The 21536-nt window shown below is 39.9% G+C and overlaps 2 protein-coding genes and 1 pseudogene across 2 annotated transcripts; all 3 read right to left on the reverse strand.

Annotated features, from left to right (window-relative positions):
- Positions 1-26: 26 nt before the first annotated feature.
- LOC122062745 (transcription factor MYB80-like) lies at positions 27-1505 on the reverse strand. Its single transcript, XM_042626389.1, has 3 exons — positions 1363-1505; positions 1110-1239; positions 27-927 (listed from the first exon to the last, which is right to left on the reverse strand). The coding sequence occupies exons 1-3, from the start codon at positions 1493-1495 to the stop codon at positions 159-161; spliced, it is 1032 nt and encodes a 343-aa protein (XP_042482323.1). The 5' UTR covers positions 1496-1505; the 3' UTR covers positions 27-158.
- A 1672-nt stretch (positions 1506-3177) lies between these two features.
- On the reverse strand, positions 3178-16294 carry LOC122062756 (annotated as a pseudogene).
- Positions 7288-9594, reverse strand: LOC122062754. Its single transcript, XM_042626401.1, has 2 exons — positions 7970-9594; positions 7288-7849 (listed from the first exon to the last, which is right to left on the reverse strand). The coding sequence occupies exons 1-2, from the start codon at positions 9552-9554 to the stop codon at positions 7737-7739; spliced, it is 1698 nt and encodes a 565-aa protein (XP_042482335.1). The 5' UTR covers positions 9555-9594; the 3' UTR covers positions 7288-7736.
- Positions 16295-21536: the final 5242 nt, after the last annotated feature.

The following is a 21536-nucleotide window of genomic DNA, read 5'->3' on the forward strand; positions in this document are numbered from 1 at the left end:
ACAAAGACGGGGGGGGGGGGGGGGGGGAGTATCCTTGTTGTAGAAGTCTGTGATATGACTTTATTTACAATACAAGTAATACATAACTTTTAATAGAAATGTCATGAGAAGTTTATTCGTCCTTATGATGGCATTGCCAAATGCTACTTGATGTCCCACTAAACAATAGGGTTGATCAGATCATCAGATAAATCCCACAAGACACAATCAGAATTGAATATGCTGGACCCTTTTCCAACAGTTTTTCCACCTTCTGCCTCCTCTCCATCCTCATCCTGTTCTCTCTCATGCAATCCTTCTGGTTGATCACCTCCTCCTCCAGTACATGTACTTCCGGTACACATACTCTGGCTCCAAGGGGATGCTTCCCCATCGTTACCATAAGATGATGGGCCAAAATGGAAGCCAGAAACTGCTGCTGGAAACTCATTGCAGGCTCTGGCAAATCCCTCAGATGTCTCTCCTATGGAGGCTGTAGTCCAGGGCTTGTTAGTGGGTACTGCATCGGGTTCTTGCATTGCCCTGGAGAGGCCTAACTTAATCTTCTGTATGGTGTCATCCTTATCATGAGTACTCTCTGTGACAAAGGTAGTGGCTGCAGAGCTCCCTCCAACAGGTTCAGGGAGTGGGGATACTTCAAACCCAGGTGCAGAGGTTTGGTGTTGGTGTTGGAGCTGAAAGTCAATGCGCCTCTTGGTTAGCAGGTGGAGCATCTCGTCCTTGAAGCAGCCAAGAGCTGCCTCAGCAAGGTGAGCTACCTGGGGTGGGGCGAGGGTGGTGGCTATCTCAGCCACCAGGTGTGAGAAGGGCTTGTGTGTCACGGGGTCTATTCCCATCCCCGACAGCTTCTTCTTCAGCTTTGTATTCCAGTGGTTCTTGACATCATTGTCAGTACGGCCGGGCAATTGTGCAGCTATTAGAGACCACCTGTAAAAATAATGCATTTGAGAGGCAAATAGCTAAACCCATTTGACCCAAAGTGAGAATTAGAAATAGAATGTCACAAGTGATGGTGCCTGCTTGTCACTCAAGTTTGTTGATGAAGATTAGAAATGAGCAACCAACACTGTTAAAGCCTAATATGTAGGAGCTATATATAATGGTGTTACCTGTTTCCAACAACAGAGTGAAGCTTGACAATGGCTTGCTCTTCTGCTTCTGAAAACTCGCCATGCTTTAGATCTGGCCGGAGATAGTTGGTCCACCGGAGGCGACAGCTCTTCCCACACCTCTGCAGACCTGCCAGAAATGTAAAAAGTGAAAATGCAAATTCATCTATGGATTCCAGACCATTTATAAGTTAGAAGTTAGCAAAAGGAGAGAGAGAGAGAGAGAGAGAGAGAGAGAGAGAGAGAGAGAGACCAGCATTCTTGGGGATGAGGCGCCAGTTACGGGTGCCATGTTGGGCGATGTAGGAAGATAGCTTGTTGTCTTCTTCAGGGGTCCACTGTCCCCTCTTCACATTGTCCTTCTCACAACACGGGATCCGACCCATCTCAAAATAATTCTACCCCTCTTTTGTACTTACAAAGAAACCAAACCCTAGACAAGAAAAACCCCTAGACAAGAATATAATACGCCTCAACAAAAGCCAAAAAACAGGAGAAAGGAACAGAGAAAGCTTGGAATCTGTAGAGAGAGAGAGAGAGAGAGGTTCTCTATAGCTTCATCTTTCTTTTTGGGGAAGAAGTGTTAGCTTGATTGTTTTTTCTTTGGTTGCTGATGAGGGAAAAGAAGAAACGGAAGGTGGGTATTAATAAAGAGGTTCACGTGGACACATACTGCATGGGAGTAGACCATCGATGTCGCATGATTCCATTAAAGAATTCAACGCCGTTGAGCGTGTGAAGCACCTGGCCGGTAGCTCACCCTCAAGATGCCTGGTCAACTCTCTCTCTCATATGTTGACTACTTGGATAGATGGATGGATGGATGAACTATGGAGGCTGGTTGGGCAGCTTTGTACTTGGGTCATACAAAACCAGCTTTTAAATGGTACTACAACTTGTGAAGTAGTTATCCTATGTGGTTCGGCTAGAGTTGGTTTGGTTAGATAATTGGTATCCTCATTGTGTGTTGATCAATGCCTATGGGGATAGAATCAGGTATGACTTGGGGCTAAACAGAATGGTCAAGGTTTCTTCTATCATGCGTGAGGGTGCTGCCAGATATTGTCAGAAAACCTAGGGGGATTGGTGATCTTGTTGTCTGGTTAGAAAGAGGTTTGGGTTGGTTCTTCTCCTCTTTGGCATGGAACCTGGTGAGAACTCGGGCTCCTTCGATACCTTGGCATGGGGTTGGGTCGTTCAGAGATCATATTTCCCGCCACTTCAGATTCATTGCTTGGAGAGTGTTCTTGCTTCTGGGGATATCCACCACTAGTTCTTTATATATATATATATATATATATATATATCCTTTCTCCTCTCTCATCTGGTAAGGACTATTTTGCCATTGTTGGCAAGTGAAAAGAAGGTTCCTCAAATTTGAGAGGGAATGGAACTATGTAAGGAGGTTCAATGGAAATTCATATATCGACACTATGAGCAAGCTTGTGTATTCTGTTCAGCTATCTATCATATCTAGATGGAAAGAAACTTGAGAATATGGACTAGGAAGTCAAGAACAATTCAATAAATGTTCGTACAAATTATGATTTGCACATTCTACCTGTTCGAGGATGTGTCAGACCACAGTTCAGTTGGATCCAAGCCACAAATGCTTTGGTTCCTATTTTCTGGTCCATTACATATATTGATCCAAGTAGAACCAAGTTTGGATGAGTTAGAAAAGATATACTCTCCCATTATCAATGCAGCATAGATGTAAGATCGTTTTATAAAGCTCTTAAAACTGGCAGCCCATGTTTGGGCTGTTGCTAATCCGACATATAGAGAGAGAGAGAGAGAGAGAGTCATTTTTTTTTTTGGGTAAAAAGACAAATTGTAACTCATTATACTTTAAAAAAGCCTTCCCCCCAAAATTTCCTTGGCTCCAAATAGTTGTTTGTCAAAGAAAGCGAAGAGAAGTGAAATCAAATCAAAACTCTAAAATTTATGGAAGCGTTTATAATCACCAGCAAACATGATGTGTAACAAACTCCAAAACATTCTAAATCTTGTTATTGAATATTACTATATTTTGAAACCAAATTCTTTGGTTTTAAGAAGAAACATAAAGATTACATTTGAAAAGTATAATTACAATATTAAGTAAGAGTTTAAGATAGTTGCAAGATCATAATTACAAAAGCTTCAATTTTCTTTTATAACTAATGATTTCACTTCCCTTCCCTTCCCTTTGTTTGCAACTAGACACAGGCAAGGGGGAAAAGAAAACAGTAGAAATCCCATGTCTAATAATACCGTTCACTGCAATTCCAACAGCCACCTTCCTATGGAACTCCAGCCTTGAACCATTGTATGATCAGAACTGCAGGCAGTTTCTTAGCTTAACTTTGCACTTATGAGTCCTTCAAATGACCCAACCAAAGACACCAGAGACACAAGCAAGCAGGGATTGCTAAAAAACTGAAGAACAATCCAACTTCTTGTCCACGGCTCTATCTTCCTCTGAATAAAATACATCTCCACAGGGAAATATATGGTCAGGGGCCAAAAGTTCATGGAACCCAAGACTCCCAAAACCTCATTGAAGTAGGGGAAGAACATCGCAAGTCCTGTTACGGATATAACATAACAGGTTCTAGAGCACAACCTTAGAAGATTCATTCTGAGGCCTGGCAATAATGGGATTTTGATGGTTTAGGAATTATTCACAAACCCATTCTTGGGGAACTTCGCTGCACGCCATTTTTCAACAACTCCCAAATTTAAAGAGGCAGTTAAAAGAATGCAAACTTTAGGATACCTGTGAATGTACAGTGTTGACAATATGAACCACATTCACTCTTATTACAGTATTACAGCCTTCTGACCCCAAGTTATAGCACCATTTTTAACAATAATAACTGTAGCAAGAGTTACCCCATTTGCTGCCAGTGGAAGACAGAGAACCTGATATTATCCCACTAGTTGAAGAACTATGCAAGCATTAGCGAAGTCGATTAGCCATAGAATCCAAAACCTGTTAAGAGATTCCCAGGCATATGGTCCCCAAAGGCTGCATACCCAAAACAGCCACAGCAGAGATAGAAGAAGGTGGTAATGAGGATTGCATTCATTGATGATTTCTTCATTGTCTGGTTCTTAGGTGGAGGAGACTTCAGTGTGTCCTTCAATCTCGCAGATTTTGTAGTTCATTCTTAGTTTCTTTATTTACAGAATTTACAAATCAAATGTCTCAACTAATGAGTTAACCTCAAACATCTTTTGTTAATTTAAAAGGAAACAAGCCTAACCTGTATCTCAATAAGAATTATGGAGTATGAGGATGCAAAAAAAATGTCACCAAGTGCTTCAGAGACATTCCATACTTTTTGAGCTATTGTAGCTGCCTGCACTCCGGAGATGCTTCCCTTAACCCTTCCATCTCCTGTAAGTAGAAAGGACATGAACTGAATTAAAAACTAATGGTGGGAACAATTTTAATTGAAGAAAGGATGATGATGATGATAACGTTATATAGAAGGTATTAAGTTTTTCTCCTCGCATTAGTGGATCTTCCCCATCCCCCATCCCCCATCCCCCAACCAAGAAAAACAAAAAAGGAAACACATACACACAAGTCCATTTAATGTGTTGTTATAGCAACCACCAACAAATACGAAAATAAACAAATATAGATCCTACGAAAATAAACAAACACAGATCCACACAACACAGAGATTTAATGAGGTTCATACCAATATGGTGTGCTATGTCCTCGGGCGAAGAAGAAGATGTTTCATAAGTAAAAGAGAGATTACACCCAAACAGCGGCAAGTAAACTCGCTCTGAAGCCCTAACTCGAAAAAACTCCCAAATTACAACTGTTTGCTCAACAAGACGATAGTACATTATACTCCTCCAAGTCGTGGGTTGATCCATCGGGTCATGGTTGATCAGGTTGAACCGTACCACCAAGAATTCGAGACAAACTTAACATGTGTATATATTTGCATATATATGATTTTGATCTGATTTTTCCTATCAGTTGATGAACCCAATACAAGAGAAGACTTCAGTTCCTCTGTTTATCTGTATATTAGCCTGTGCTCACGAAAACTATGGTCTACCATACGGTCCATAATCCAGTCACCAAATTTCATCACAGATCTATAAAGGTGATTACAGTGAACAAAGTAAGAACTCCATGCCAAAAGAGAACACATACCTGTTACTTTGGCAAAGCCAAGTGCAAATCCAATGGAAGAGTTGGAGAAGGGCATGACTGCTGCAAGAATAGAGAGCCATTCCATGTTACCAAAATCAGGTATCTGAGAAAAGACAATCTGAATAGCTCCAAACAATAGCATATAAAAGCTATCTCCATATGCACATGGAGCCTGATGTCCTTCTTTATGGAAACAATTTGATCTCTGAATAGCTCTGCAGTAACCCAACACAGGGAAAAGAAATCAAAGATACAAATTAACGAAATAAAGACTCAATTTGATCTTTGACCCAGTTTTTTCTGTTAAAGGATATATCTGAATTTTTATCCATTTTTCAAGCAATTTATAATGAAACAAAGACTCAGTTTGGTGTCAAAAAAAAATAAAAAAAATTCTCCCCCATATAATGTTTTAGAGTATACCTAACATGAATAATATGATGTTTCCTCTGATTGTGGCAGTTGTGCCTATACTCCCCAGCAGAATGGTGTTGCTGAGAGGATAAACAACATCTACTGGAAGTTTCTCATTCCTTGATGTTTCATATGCATATTTCGAAGCCAAACTTTTTTTTTTCTTGATAGTTTGGTCCCAAGGAGAGTTGAACTCATGACCTCTTAATTTTGAGGTGTTGATCTTTGCCAACTAAGCGACCCCCTTGGGGTTCCGAAGTCAAACTTGGATGATGCTATTTTAAAAGTTTGTTATTTGATAAACCAAGTGCCATCTGTTGTTCGTGACAATTAGTCCCATTATGCTATGGTTTTTTCTAAATCATCTCTGTTTGGATTACCACCAAGGGTGTTTGGATGTACATGTTTTATTCACATTCTTTGCCTTGGCCTTGACAAATTATCTCCGAGTGCTACTAAGTGTGTGTTTCTTGGGTATGCTCGCACTCAAAAAGGGTTATCGGTGTTTTGATCCTATCATGTGCCAGCACTTTGTCAATGCTGATGTCACCTTCTTTGAAACATCATATTTTTCTAATAAGAGTTGTAGGATGGATACGGACATTTTTAGTCCTCCACCTATTCCTGTGTTATTCCTCTTACCGACTCAACTACAACTTCACAACCACATTGCAGGTGGTGTATAAGCACCATTTCAAGCCAGCTTCAACGGTTCTAGCTGATCCTTCATTGCTGCCCTCCATTTAATCAGACTTTTTGCTTGAAAATTCTTCTACCTCCATTGACTTGCCAGTTGCTGAATGTAAAGGTATTCAAACTCATACTTAAATGTCAAATATTGCTCATCCTATTTCTAAGTTAGTTATTGTCTCCCATCTTTAATGTAAGACTAGAATCACATGTGATCCTAATCCCAGGTAGGATCTCAAAATCTGGGTGAATAGAGGGAAATTCAAGAATTCGCAAACTGTGGCTCAAATGGAGCTGAAACTTGTAGTAGATGAAGGTCCTATATGCGTCGACAAAACCTCAAAAGATGAGACAATTCTGATAGTTGAATTGAGAGATATGCTCATAGTTAGCAAATTCGGATTCGGGAATTATTCGGCCGAAGAATTATTCGGAATAATTCGACTTGTAGTAGATGAAGGTCCTATATGCGTCGACAAAACCTCAAAAGATGAGACAATTCTGATAGTTGAATTGAGAGATATGCTCATAGTTAGCAAATTCGGATTCGGGAATTATTCGGCCGAAGAATTATTCGGAATAATTCGATTGGTTAATTTAAGGGTTCGGTCAAAAAAGCGGACAAAATAAAAATCGGATTCGGATTCGGGAATTATTTGAGTACAAAAATAAAAGTCGGGCAAAAAATTCGGATGTTATTTTTATAATTTATTGTATCTATTTTATTTATTAAGTAATTAACTTGATATGTACACCTAAAAAGAGAAAATTATTGTAATTCAAATATACAAAACAGTAAAAAAACTAGAAAAAAGTTGTCATTGAGTGATGAAAGCAATGGTTACAATAATTCAATTTCTAATGCATGTTTTAATGCTTCTACCAATTATCCTGTAGGAACATAAAAGTTCAAAATCACTTCATTCAATCCATGAGTCCATGACTCACATAATTCCATCATTCATGCTTAAAAGGAAAAACTATTCTAAATAAAGCAAAACATCCACAAAAGCATAACAATAGTTATTACATCACCATAACTTAAGTACTCAACTAAATCATTATATACTATCTGGGGGTTGAGTCTCGCTCTCAGTAAAACTAGCACTTGCACCAAATAGCAAGTCTTCAGCAATGCTATCATCCACATCATCCAACAATCTCTCTAGCTCTTTATCAACGTCCTCAATGCTCTGATCAAAATCATTGACACTAATATTGTCAAGATTAATGGGTAACATGTTTTTCTGTTCAAGTTCACCCCTTTTTTCCATCATCAACGAATTCATTCTCACATAGACTAAATCATCTAACATCGCTGCTGACAATCTATTCCTCTTTTTGGTTTGTGCTGCATCCTAGGCACTCCAATTTCTCTCACAAGCCGAAGAACTACATGGTTGGCTCAATATTCGAATGGCATACTTCTGTAAGATAGGAATAGCATCACCTTGTATATGCCACCAAACCCCTGTCATTGGCAAAAAATATATATATATATATATAAATAAACAATTTTAAAGGACAAGTAATTTTTACATAAGAAACAATAAACTAAAAATTTTAAAAAGAAAGTAATTATTACACTTACGAGGATGACTAGTTTCCATCATCATCTTGGCACTGGGAGTAAAAAGAGTGCTAGACTTCATGTGGTATACTACCAGCTGTCCATAATATTCTCTCCTCTCATCTTGTGGAACCACTATCTCACTAATGAAATCTGTTGCATCTTTCATTTGAGGAATCTTTTTGAATCTTTCACTAAAAAAATAAGTGGGGTTGAAAACAGCAGCTGCATAGTGAATGATACCCAAAATATTTTCATCTCTTCTATTATCAAAGATTTTCAAAATTTGGTCATACCGGTGGTCTTCCTCATAAAGCTTCTCCAATACCTCTCTTGCTCTTTCTATTGCTTCATACAAATACCCTGATGTAGCCCCATCACCATCAACCAAACGGAGAACTCGAATGATTGGTTCCATAAATCTCAAAATCTCTTTTGAATCATTCCAAAACGACTCCCTTTGAATAGTGTCCACTACTCGATCTGCTTCAAAAGATCTCGAATTTCTTAGACTCCTCCACTCAGCTGATGCAACTAGGAGTCTAAGCTTCTCTTCCACTTCAACAATTGACTGAAGCATTAAAAAGTTTGAAGCAAATCTAGTTTTGCAAGGATATTTTAGATCCTTGTTTGTGAAACTCCTCATCAACTGTAAGACAATTATTGACTTGTACAAGTAGTCAATAATTCTTTTCGCCTCATCAAAAATTTCTTGAACCCAAAAAACCTTTTCATAGATATCCTTCAACATTAGATTGATACCATGGGCTGCACATCGAGTCTTAAACAACCAACGATACTTTCCAGTAAGCATATCAAGTGCACTTGAATAATTGGATGCATTGTCTGAAATTAGCTGAACCACTAAATTTGGGCCAATACTTTGAATCTCTCTGTCAAGAATATCAAATATATAAGAAGCAGTCAATCTAGCATGAGAACACTCCTCTGACTTCAAAAAGAGAGCACCACCCGGGGAATAAGCAATCACATTAAGAAAAGACCGCTTCTTCAAGTCAGTCCATGAATCAGACATGAATGTGCAACCAGTTTGCTTCCAAGAAAATTTTACTTCTTCAGCATATTTTTCAAGGTCTTTTCTTGCTTCAGGAATTATTCTTCCACGAAGGGTTCCATAACTTGGAATAGGAACACTAGGACCATAACGAGTTGTGCACTTCACAAAATTGATGAAAGCATCCGACTGAACAACATTGAAAGAAATGTTATTTTTAATAAAAAGGTCACGAAGAGATTTCTCCCAAGTTGATTTGTCCATCTTAGGGATCATTTCCTCCATTGTGGACTGCCTTTGACTAGTTATAGTTAAAGGAGTCAAAGGAGAAGAACCAACTATACTCTCACCACTGGTACAACTCTTCCGCTTTTTACTACTTGATTCAGAATTAATAGCAAGAAGAGCTTCTGCTTGGACATCATCTGATACTTTCTCACAAGAGGCAATATCATGACCACTAACCTTAGCTAAATGATACTTGAGTCGAGTGACCCCTCCAAAAACTTGTTTTTCACAAAATTTGCATTTGAAATGTGAACTATCAAGTTGCTCAGCATGTTGCCAAAACTTATCTTTTTGTCTTCCCATTTTTCCTATTTGTTAAAAGTTGAAACACACAAAAAAACAACATAAATCATTTCATATAAACAAACAAATATATCATATTAATAATTACATTACATAAGCAAATAACCTCTGGATAATTAAAGAATCAAGTTTTCAAGTCCCACTAACATGCATAGCTGTTTACAATAGCATTGGTCATTTACACCTTATGATCATTTTCTGAATCAAACAAGAAGACCTTACCATAGTTTCATTAGCATGCATAAGACTTTATAGAAAACAAAAGCCTGAAATTGTAACCAATCAACACTTAAAACTATTATCAAACAAATAACCCCATAAGCTAGGACCCATCAACTGATTAGAGTCTAGAAAGGCCGAGACCCAAATGGAATGATGTTTAGATTCAATATGAGAGTATCTAACTAGCTGAATTTGAGCCATGAGAGGGAAGATATTTTACTGCATAGACCCACCAGTTATAACATGAACCATTTGTTCAGGTTTTCACACATTGTAGCTACTACATCTTATTGCAATTGTTGAAAAAGAACCACAAAATGAAACCAGATAAATTATAGTGTTTCTTGACATTATTGAATAGTACGGTCATAAAATGCAAAGAACAAGCAATTGCAAATATAGTACTACAACCATGAAGTTGTATTTGAATCCAACATAACCAAGCACTGAAAATGATTACTCACAGGCTCACAACCTCATAGTTTACAAAGAATATTGATTGGTCTATGAAAAAAAAAATACTAAAGAAAAAGCACATACTTAAAGAACTGAAGAACACGTTTCATATTTTACAGCTTGAACAAAACACTAATGAAAAAAAAAAAAAAAATTGAAGAACACATACCTGCAACCAACAGAGAAGAGTCAATAAATGAATATTGATTGGTCTACGAAAAAAAAATACTAAAGAAAAAGCACATACTTAAAGAACTGAAGAACACATTTCAGATTTTACAGCTTGAACAAAACACTCATGAAAAAAAAAAAAATTGAAGAACACATACCTGCAACCAGCAGAGGAGAGTTAAGAGACTCAAGTCTAAGTGACCGGAGTCACGATTCACGAGTCACGACTACCGGAGTATCAACCTCTGAAACCAACCTTTGAAACCAACCTCTGAAGAAACCAACCTCTGAAGAAACCGCCGACCAACCTCACGGTCGAGCAACCTCCTTTAGTGCTCCCGAGCTCACATCGCCATGGCTTCAGCTGAATCTGTCCCAAAACCTTAAATCCCCTATCTCAGGACTCTTTCCACCAATAACCTGCAACAAGAACCCATTATCAGAGCACAAGTATTTCACGTGTGAATGAGACAAGAAACTGATGCAAGTCATAAGCATCAAAGCGCCAAACCCAGCATAAACAATCGGCACTCCTAGCCTCACGAGTCACAAACTCACGATCATAGTTATGAGAAATAGATTGGGAAACAGAGCGACGAAAATTTGGGGGAGAAGCCAGCATAAACAATCGGCACCCGCCGCACCCCTGACCTCACGAGTCACGAACTCACCATTTCACGAACTCATGATGAAGTTATGAGCATTAGATTTGAAAACAGAGCGGCGGAAATTTGGGGGAGAAGTAGAACGAAGAAGTGGAAGTTTTGGGAGATTTTAGGAGAATGAAGACGAAGATGAGAAAAACAAACCCTATTCGGTTTTGGGCTTTGTTATTCGACTTTTTTTTTTAAAAAAAGTGTGTTTGAACCGAATAATTTGGTTTAAATCGGTTCGACCCGATATATTCGCGTTTTTAAATCCAATTAGAAAAAATCGCGATTTTTACAGACTTTTATTTTTAATTCGGATTCAGTCAGAATTTTTCATTTAATTCAGAAAAATTATGTTCGCACGAATTATTCGCGAATAATTCGGCGAATTTAATAACTATGGATATGCTGCCGACATGAATTAATAAACTTTTGACCACTCTTGTGAAACTATGGTTCGAATGATCCTGTAAATTGGAGTGAAGATCAATTGTGCGATGTATATGTATCCTTCAAAAGATGAGCCTCAACTGATGTCTGGATGAGAAGTTATGCTTGAGGAATGAAAAAGAAAACTTTATGGAGTTCTGCAGTCTAGCAACTACAGGCCTTCAACTGGTCTTTTGATGGAACTTCTGAACTTCAACAAGCATGCAATGATCACTCAAACACTCTCTCACAACAAACAAATAAAAGGAAAAGAAAGAAAATCGATGGAGGGTTGAGAAGGGTGGAAGAAGAATTAGGGAATGGGTATCTCACCCCTCAGGTTTTTGGGTATCTCACCCCTCAAGGTAATAGATATCTCAATTCTCGGCCATGAGTAAACACTCAATTCTTATAATCTTCCATCTTTTTTTCTTTTTTCATTATGATCTATGGGCTTTAAATAGCCTTACAAAACTTGGACACAAAGAAATAACAAAAAAGGAAACTAATTGACTGAAATAAGACTTTCTAATTTGTGTCTAACTTGCTAACCAAACTTAAAAAAAATTAGAAACTAACTACTGAACTTAAAAGGAAGCTAATCTAATTACAAATATGAAACTAATTGCTTAACCAAAAAGGAAACTAACTTGGACACAAAAATAGAAACTAAATATTATGCTTGCTGGACTAAATCAATGGCTGCTGGAGATCTTCTCTTGGGGTTGAATAAGGAACAATTGTATAGCTTTTAGAAGATCCTTTTGAAGACCATATCTTGCTGAGATATTGTTCATGTGAACAGTAACACCAGTTTTGGAAGCTGCAGAACAGGCTGGACTGATGTTGCTTGGGCTCTTCTAGAAGACCACTTAGGGAAGTAAAATATGCACTATTCAAGGGGCTGCTATGTTGGTTCAAGGGCTGCAGGAGTGGACCAGCATCGTTGCAAAATTGGGGCCAACCTCAATTGGGGCCAACCTCGCGAGACTAACCAGGTACAAACTTGGGACAGAACTGAACCATGGTTTGGTCAGTTCGAGTCCTCTTTTTGACAGCCCTATCTACATCAATCTTCCTCTACTTTACAATTTTGCTTTGTCTTTGTCTACCTTCTTTGTGCCTAACAAGTACCAGGAAGTATTACCGCATCTTGGCTGAAAAAATGCGATGGATGTAAAAGTGGATGCCTTGCTTGAAGGTACTGGTTTCCTGGTTCGAAGGTGCTGGTTTGCTGGTTCTCACATTGTTATGGCAAGAAAAGACGATCAATTTCATAAAATATAAGAAGTTATAACTTTACTTCGATGATCCACATACAAGGTTCAAGTATAATAAATCGGACATAGGATTGACCTCTACCCTAGAATCGGCCATAATCCTAGAAAAACCTGTGAATATTTTGGAATTTTTTATTCAAAAAAAAACTTGCATATCTTGCTACAAGAGACAAATTTCATCAATTTTATGCTATTTATTGACTAAAAGAAGGAAATAATTGTTAAAAACGATGATCAAGCATGAAACCAATAAAATTCAAAAGGGTTACAAGAATCGGGTGAATGAGAAGTAATGCTCAAGAGTCCATCAAACACCCTTTTTAGTTTTCACTCATAAACGGCTGGACTGATAAAGCAAATAATCAAACCAGGAATCCTGGATTGAATAAACCTCACATTCTCACATTCTCACATTCTCACATCCATGTAGATGTAGGCATCTCTGGTACCGAAAGTTTTTATTTGATATATTCCTAAACCAATAAAATAATTAGCTGCATCTAAAATCCAAAAAAATTATCTTGTGAGGGCTTGAACCAGTGTTTCGGCCACAAATAAGAATTCCATATAATGAGAAGGCAAAAGTTTTTCTAATCAGCGGAGCAGAGATGATGGGACATCTTGGGTATGTGACTCATCCATATTGGAGAAAGCATTAATACTCCCCCCTATTGGATGAAATTCCCGCCACTCTGCTCTCATCCAAGAGTTACTATGACTCATTTTTAGAAGCTTCCAACAACAGAATCTCATCCTTAAAAAATTTAAGGAAAAAAAAATGCTGATGATGAATAATTCAATAAGGCACCCCAGGGTGTGTTACTACTTTCAAAGTATTAAGGACAGAGAGAGGAAGAGATAATAACAATACCTCATGCTAATGGCAGATGTAATTTTATAGGCAAGGCCCCCCCCCCCATACAAGCCTACTTGTTGAAACAATCCACATACCCATACGCTCTTTCCTTCTGTATCATCATCCATCAGTCATTTTTGGAATTGCATGAAAATCATTTCTATTTTTCTTCTAATTAACAATATACTAATTGATAATAAATGAATAATAATGACCGGCTAGCAAAAGAAAAAGAAAAGAAAATAAACAATGACCCCACCCCTAAACCTTAAGATTGCTATAACAAGTCACCATCTTTGTTAAAAGATTAAGAGTCAAAATTGAAAATACCCACTTAGTTTATCCTTTGACCAAGGTTATTAGAATCACAACCGGCGGTCAAATTGCTCCCTTCCGATTTCGATCTGGATTGGATCTGAATCAGCTCAAATCAGTCCCAAAAACCCAAGGCCCTCAGATCTGAAAACTCTGTGATCCAGTGACCAGACCCTAGAATCAGCGTGCCATTCGACCAGAATCGGGATCAATCACAGTCGGTTTTAATCCAAATCATCCGACCCGACCAATCCAATTCTGATTCATGAAACGGTACCCCTCTCTCTCTTTTGATCCCTAAAGCTGAAAGTGTTGGACATTGCTCGTTGACTTCTTGCACTGAAAAACCAGGAAAGGGATAAATTTATCAAGCCTCACTGGGCAAAAAAAGTACATACAATCTTAAGAAGACATTCAAGAAAAGAAGTCTTCCAAGGACCCACATGAGGGTAAGTGAGAGTCCCTTTAGAAATAGCATGTGCATGGAAATTTTCGGCTCTACAAACATGAGAAAAAGAGCAAACTACAAAACTGGCCACTAGTAGCTAACATCACAAATGATGGTAGATACCTCAACTGGAGGAACCACAGAAAGTGAACAAGTGCCTAGTGCAGTTGGTAGAGTGTGGAGCGTTAAAGCCCATCCGACCAAGAGGTACTTGGTCCACACCTTCCCTCCTCCCCCTCCCCCCTTTTCAATGGCGTAATAGAGTAGGATAAATTAGGACCCATCAAAACTAAATCTCAAAAAGCAACACTGAATTGCTAAGGATGAGTTTTGGTTTGACCATTTAATGCACTTTGATTGCATTCCCTGACCTGTGAGAGGCATGTAGCCGATAAACAGAAGAAGACATAAATTGAAGAGGATTTAATAAAATAAAAATGTCGCTTGCAATGCAAATGGGAATTGAGATACTCACCTAGAATAAACTTCACAGCTTCCATGTAAGAGCGATGCCTGATGAGCCCAGTTTCAGGTTGAGGAGATCTATAGCAATCACAGAGAAGGAAGGATGAGATAGTGGTAACCCCTGCGGAGAGGAGCAAAGCGAGAGGACCTGCAATCCACCCCAGCTGTGCAGTGCTCCACGCCAGTGATAGTACTCCTGAACCTATCACCCCTGTTATTACGTGTGCTGTTGCAGTCCAAGTGTTCCCTTTTTTCCATCACAGATGAACGATGGTGATCACAATTCAGTTTCACAGTTCACACACAAGAGTCAAGATCATCAATTTGATTAAATTTAAACCAGCATAACCAAAAACAACAATCCTCCTTCTCACCACTCATCTTTATTGATTAGTGTCAATTCAATCTATTGCCTAGCGTTGTCGATTCAATCAAATCCACAAGTTGTACAGGACCGAAATCCAAAAGCAAAGTAGATTAAGAAGAAATGGGGCATTGCACGGTTCTGTTCTACTTAGGGGTTTCCCCCAAAACAAAGTCTCAATGAGGTCAAATCATCCTTGAAGATTGAATTGCTTTGAGATTGAGATGCTGATGCTTAGAGAAATGTATTAGCAAACAAGAAATTCGAACATACAAGAACCTTTCGAGTGATTTGTAAAGATTGGAATGCAAGACAAAGTAGAATAACAAATGGGTCCTGAAGTAGGGGAAGAAAACAAAACATTTTAAACAGCCCACTTTGAAAGTCATAAGAAGAAATTGATGCTTCGCTTACCGTCAGACAGTAGAAAAGGGATTAATGAAGATGTGACTAACCAGTTCTCTTGGAGTGCCCATCTAAAGGTGGTGGCGGCAGTTGTAAAGGAAGGTTTGTGAGCAGTGGAGTCTGCTGTTGATGATCTTCTTCTTCTTCCCCCATGGCCGCCTCCTTTAAGATTTCAGGAGTTAAGAAGGAATCAAGGAGAGAAGAGAAGTAACAAAAGAAGGGGAGTTGGGTCACTACTCACCTTTGTCGTTTTAAGTGTTTTCTAAATTGCTGTATTGACGGGTTGGTAACGGCCAAGTCCAACCAACCATATCTAACTTTCCCTGCCATGATTGGGCTGTTCATAATCCACTAGCCAAACACAGGGAAAAGGAAATCCACAGTTTCCACTTTCCACTTAATTCCAACTTTTGGACGAGGAAGCATTCCAATTTGTGAACCTATGATTGTGTAGCGGGCCTAGCGGCACCTATTTGTTTTCTTTCCTTGACAGAAGCAAGATAGGAAAGAGGAATGCATACCAATTCCAACGGGCATCGCCGCGTACGAGTGGTTTTGTTGCAGAACCGATGGCATTTTTGGGCTATTGGAGGTGAGGAAACTGTTCCTCCTTGGAAGCCAACCCCACAATTGCTTTCGTTCCAGGTTCGTTTCATCATCAAGCTCTCCGACTGTGAGAGAGAGAGAGAGAGAGAGAGAGAGAGAGAGAGAACTGCTTCCTCAGTTGTTTGGTGCTGTAATTAAAGTTGGGGAGAGGAATAGGTATGCCAGCGTAGTACCTAGGAATTAGGAATGTTAGCGGAATTTTGATCGTAGGATTTGATCAACTTGAATTATATTGTTGGATGGAGAGAAGATATACAAGTTTTCAATCTATTGTTGCTAGACCTTTCTCTCTCCCTCTATCTCTCTCTTTTCTCTCTCTAAGTCGTCGTAAAATCCATTCCTTTTACCAGATCCTGTCGGAGAAAGTGAACTCCGGTGGGAACTTTTACTAGATCCAGCCAGAGAAAACAAACTCTGGTGGGATCTCCAGACAAAGAGAACAACAACAGTTGCATTGCGGTTCTCCTTCCTTCCCAAATCGAGAGACATTTTTTTTCTTTTTCATTCTGTGTAGGTAATGAAATACCCTTTCGATCCTCTACAGGGAAGACCTTGATTTCTTTCTAATTTGATTATGTGAGGATCTCCCTCTTCCAATTTCTTTGATTAATTTTTGGGATTTTTTTGTTTACATGACTGGAATGAGGGGTTTCACCGGAGAAAGGCATGTGCAGATTTGGAGTAGCGAGGGATCTCTACCTGTAGCAGGGAATAGTTGTCGCAGAGAAGCAGATGAGAGTGGCAGCAGACAGCATTTCTTCTGTGAGAGTGGCAGAGCTGGAGAGCTGGTTTCTTCAATGGTTTCTTATGATAAGTATTGGTTTTTGTGACAATTGCAAACAAAATTCTGTTCATTGGTGGTTGAGAGTCGATTACGGTAAAGATGGAACAAACGTAATTTGGCTTTTTCTTTTTATTTCTCAAGTTTCGAACATTTAAATCGAGTTTTTTTTGGAAGATGAAAGCTCCTCTGAGAGGTTCTATTTGCAGCTCGAGTCAATGAGAGCGCAGAGGCATATCAACATGGATGGAAGGCTCCATGGTTGCACAGGCCTTGCACCGGTGCAGTTGGCCATTGCCCTCGCCGCTGCACTTGGTTGCAACCAAGAAATGGAATCTGTAAGGGTCTTTTATAAAAAAAGAAAAAGAACATAGGTGGGGTTGAGGTAGATGCAGGAAGTTGGTGGAGGAGGAAAGCGGGAGAGAGAACCGGAGCCGGAGGTGGAGGTGGAGGTGGAGGAGGGAAGGGAGCTCGCACATCTTTGACGGAAATGAAGAAGAAGGGAAGAAGACGGGAGGATGGGAGGGAAAGGAATTGCAAGGAGTATCATAGCTATATACACACTATACCTAATTAATTGTATAAATCTAATCTATCTAATCTAAAGTTCAATATACGCTAGCATACTTGATACCTGGGTATCAAGCTAGCATACCTGTCCTTTTCCCTTAAAGTTCCATTGGGCAACTTACCAAAAACTTTCCCCAAAAGTGATCATATGTCACGAAGAGTAGTGAAGTATACGATTGCCGCGATATGGGCTTGTAGAGAGTTTCCTATATATGATGTTTCGGAGGTCATGGCCCACTTGGGATTTGGGTTGGCTTGATGAGCATTGGGTGAACTGAGGAATACCTCTTTATCTATTATAGAGTAAAGGTGGAGGTATCCCTAGAACATGTGTATGATCATCCTCTTGGCAATGCCTGTGACAAGTTGTGGGCAATTCAGTGGTGAGCCAGAGTGTAGGGTTGGGCTGCCAGAATTTCCAAAGGACCAATTTTTCGATGAGGGTGCCCTCCAATTTGTGACCCTATGATTGGTGCAGCAGCTCCCTTTTATGTTCTTTCCTTTATAGGAGCAAAGTTGGCAATGAAGAATACTGATTCTAATGGCTTGTACCTTTCTCAATGGGAATCACCGTGTATGATGGTTTGTCATTGAAACGATAGCATTTTTGGGCCATTGGAGGCGTGACAAATTGTTCCGCCTCGGAAGCCAAAGCCCACAACAACAATAACAACAACAACAACAACCATAACCTTATCCCAACTTAATGGGTTTAGTCGGAGCTCACAATTCAATTGAAACCAAGCCACAATTGCTTTAGTTTATATTTCTAGTCCATTAGGTTTGGATCCTGTTATAAATTATCAAGGTCTTGGCACTAAGAGCCCATTTTTGGGCTGTTGCTGATCTGACTCTGAGAGAGAGTCTGCAGACACGTTGTAACTGTTACACCCATGCCCAAAACCTCGGGCAAAATTAAACTTTTAGACATATGCAATGCAAACCGGGTGACAACCACTAGTAACTTGTGGATTTACCCGGCTCATTGCATAGAAAGACTACGAACCATTAAAGGAGATAGGGTATGTACGCCACCATTGAAGAGAATTTTCCTAAACCTTACTAGTGCAATGTACCAAGTGGTAGGGCCCAAACACTGAAAACACATTGGGAAGGCCCCACTAAACTTAAGGACCCATTTCCTCACAAGGGTGACCAGTTCAGCCTTCACCGGCTGATGGTCACTGGCAGATGGAGCATCCACCGGTGAACACCATACGGTGAGTGCAAAGGCCAGTTTAGGGTTATTTTGCCGTGGGACCTGAGACCTCACGATCGTGTACCCCAAACCCATCCACATTGATGGAACAATATGTTTGGGAGTTGACTAATGTGGCGGGACATCCTGAAGTGGGGCCCTTAGTGCCGAATAGCGGAATAACCCGGTATTGAGTAAAAACCCATTAATTCCCCAAAAAGCCCTTAGTGTGATTTAAGTGGCTATAACTAGGACTCTTACCATTCATTTCTTCTCCTACCAAAATAGAAACAAGGAAAGGGAGAAAGAAGAAGGAGCAGAAGGAAGGCAAGGGTGGAGGAAGAAGTTAGGGCTAGGGGTTCCTATCAACTAAGGTAAGATTATCTTCTCTACCCTCTTCACACACACAAGTATTCTTCTTTCTCCCTCATTTTCTACTCTCCATTAAACCCAATGGGGAACCCCAAACTGAATTTCACCTCTATACTTATCTATGCTACAAATTGGGAGGGGGATTTGATGTGGGAGACTTGCCCAAGCAAGAGTAAGGGTTCAATTTAAGACCATAACCCATCCCTTGTAAAATCCCCAAATTGGTAACCAAACCCTAACTAAAATTCCCTCACCCATCTATCTAATCTTCAAATTGAATGGGGGATTTTGGTTTGGGGGACATAATCAAGCAAGTTAATCACTCACCATTTCGTGTGGAGACATCTTACATGAAAAGCCCCAAATTTGACAACCCAAAACCCTAGGATTTGGGAATTTGCCCAAGTCCTCTACAACTAGTTATCCCAAACCCAAAATTAGGTTGGGAAAAATGAAATTAAACATATGAATAGTGGATTTGAGTGATCACACAAGCAATTGATGGTCACTACATGAACCCCTAATCGATATTCCCCAATTTCGGTTAATCTAGACTTGAAAAATGGGGATTTGAGTCTATCTTATAACTCCATGTAAATTAACCCACCAATTACACTAAACTCAAGCTAGGTGATGTGTGTGTGCGAACCCTACATGCAAAAGAGGGAGAAATGGATTTGGAAATGACACTATGGCACTACACTCGAAACCACACACACACACACATGATCAGACAAAGGGACCATAAGGCCTATGGGGATGATCTGGGCAAGGAAACCCCGGTTTCAACTTCACTGACTGATGGTCACCGGCTACCCGGTGAAGGCAGGAACCATCCACCGGTGAACCCTCTCTCAGTTTCATCAGCCAGTGAACTCACTAGTGTCTGCACACCAACCGATGAGCATCCACCGGAGAAACCACCAAGCATATTATTTTGACCCTCTTTTTGACCGGTCATTTTGAATTATAGGAAGACCTTCCCTATGCTTGAGCATTTACCAAAAACCCCTCTATTTTCAATAAATAGAACCGTCAAGCGGTAAGGCTACGCAGTGCGAGTGCACCACCAACCGATGCCCATCTACTAGTGATCTTACAAAATCTATGATCCAGTGTTGGTTTAGGATCATAATTAGAATATATTGAGGATAATTTAAGTATATAAATGCTAACATAAATTCCTTTAATTGGCCAGGGACCTAACCTACTTGGCGAGGTACGCGATTACAGAAATTTAACGAACACTTGATTCGGGTTTTCGAGGTGAGGGGATTTTGTATGTTTTTATGGAATGCTTGTATCATAATGCATTTGTGGAGGAATTATGTCATTTTGCATATTATTATCTTGTTCCTTGTGTAAAATGTTGATGTGGCATAAGAATGTGAATTATGGTTGTGCATGTGTGTGTGAGCATGACCGGGATGCAGGGTGGCCTGTGGTGGGTGCCTACGGCACTGTATGCCATGTGTGTGTGTGCATGTGTATGTGTGTGCGACTGGGGTGCAGGGTGGCCAAAGGTTGGTGCCGGCGGCACTGCATGCTCAGGTTGAGTGTGTATGTGTGTGAGCGTGAGTGAAATGTGTTGTGGCATATTAGAATGCATTGGGCTAGGATAACCACTATGGTGCTACGACCCCTTTCCAGTAGGGGGTAAGGTATTGGTTATCCTACAGATCGGGCAACAGAAGGGGTTCTCTGAGCCAGGTCTGAGGCTGTAGGATGGGATTATTGATAAGGGGTTTGCCGTGATCGAAAGGGTTCTTCGGACTGGCACATGCAGGCTCCTGTATCACAACTATGTTATAGTAGTACCAACACCAATATAGACTTAGAATGTGTTGGGCTAGGAAAACAACTCGGGTGCTACAATCCTTGCCAATAGGGGTTTATGTATTGGTTATCCCACAACACAACATGGAGACCTGAAGGGGTTTTCTGGACCAGGACCGTGACTATCCTATAGCTCGGGCAATCGTAGGGGTCCTCTGGGCTGGGACCGAGGCTGTAGGGTGGGATTATTCAATAGGGGTTTACGGGTAGCCGAAGGGGTTCTCCAGATCGGAACCTGCAGGCTCCTGACTCACAACTAGCGTATATCACTAGAAGACTGAAGGGGTTCTCCAGACCAATGAACCAGGGATATCACCTATGTTGCAGTAGCACTAATACCCATTTTGGACTCAGAAATTGTTGCTTAGGATCATCTATTAATAACTGAATCATGTCATTGCATTCATATTGATGTGGTTGGGCATGGATATTCATATTATTGCATTTTCTTGGATTGTTATGATTTCTTGTTTATGTGTGTTACCCCTCACTGGGCTTTGTGGAAGCTCACCCCATTTGTTGCACCCTTTTAGATGGTGGAACCAGTGCTGTGGCAAG

This window comes from Macadamia integrifolia, unplaced genomic scaffold, assembly GCF_013358625.1.
Source record: "Macadamia integrifolia cultivar HAES 741 unplaced genomic scaffold, SCU_Mint_v3 scaffold1098, whole genome shotgun sequence".
Taxonomy (NCBI): domain Eukaryota; kingdom Viridiplantae; phylum Streptophyta; class Magnoliopsida; order Proteales; family Proteaceae; genus Macadamia; species Macadamia integrifolia.

Bases quoted from the DNA above. Each gene is read 5' to 3' on its own strand.
- LOC122062745 (XM_042626389.1), bottom strand. From the start codon at position 1,495: ATGGGTCGGATCCCGTGTTGTGAGAAGGACAATGTGAAGAGGGGACAG. The intron at 1,240-1,362 runs GTCTCTCTCTCT...CATTTCTGGCAG, and splicing joins CCTCATCCCCAAGAATGCTG to GTCTGCAGAGGTGTGGGAAG. The intron at 928-1,109 runs GTAACACCATTA...TTATTTTTACAG, and splicing joins CACTCTGTTGTTGGAAACAG to GTGGTCTCTAATAGCTGCAC.
- LOC122062754 (XM_042626401.1), bottom strand. From the start codon at position 9,554: ATGGGAAGACAAAAAGATAAGTTTTGGCAACATGCTGAGCAACTTGAT. The intron at 7,850-7,969 runs GTAAGTGTAATA...TGCCAATGACAG, and splicing joins GATGGAAACTAGTCATCCTC to GGGTTTGGTGGCATATACAA.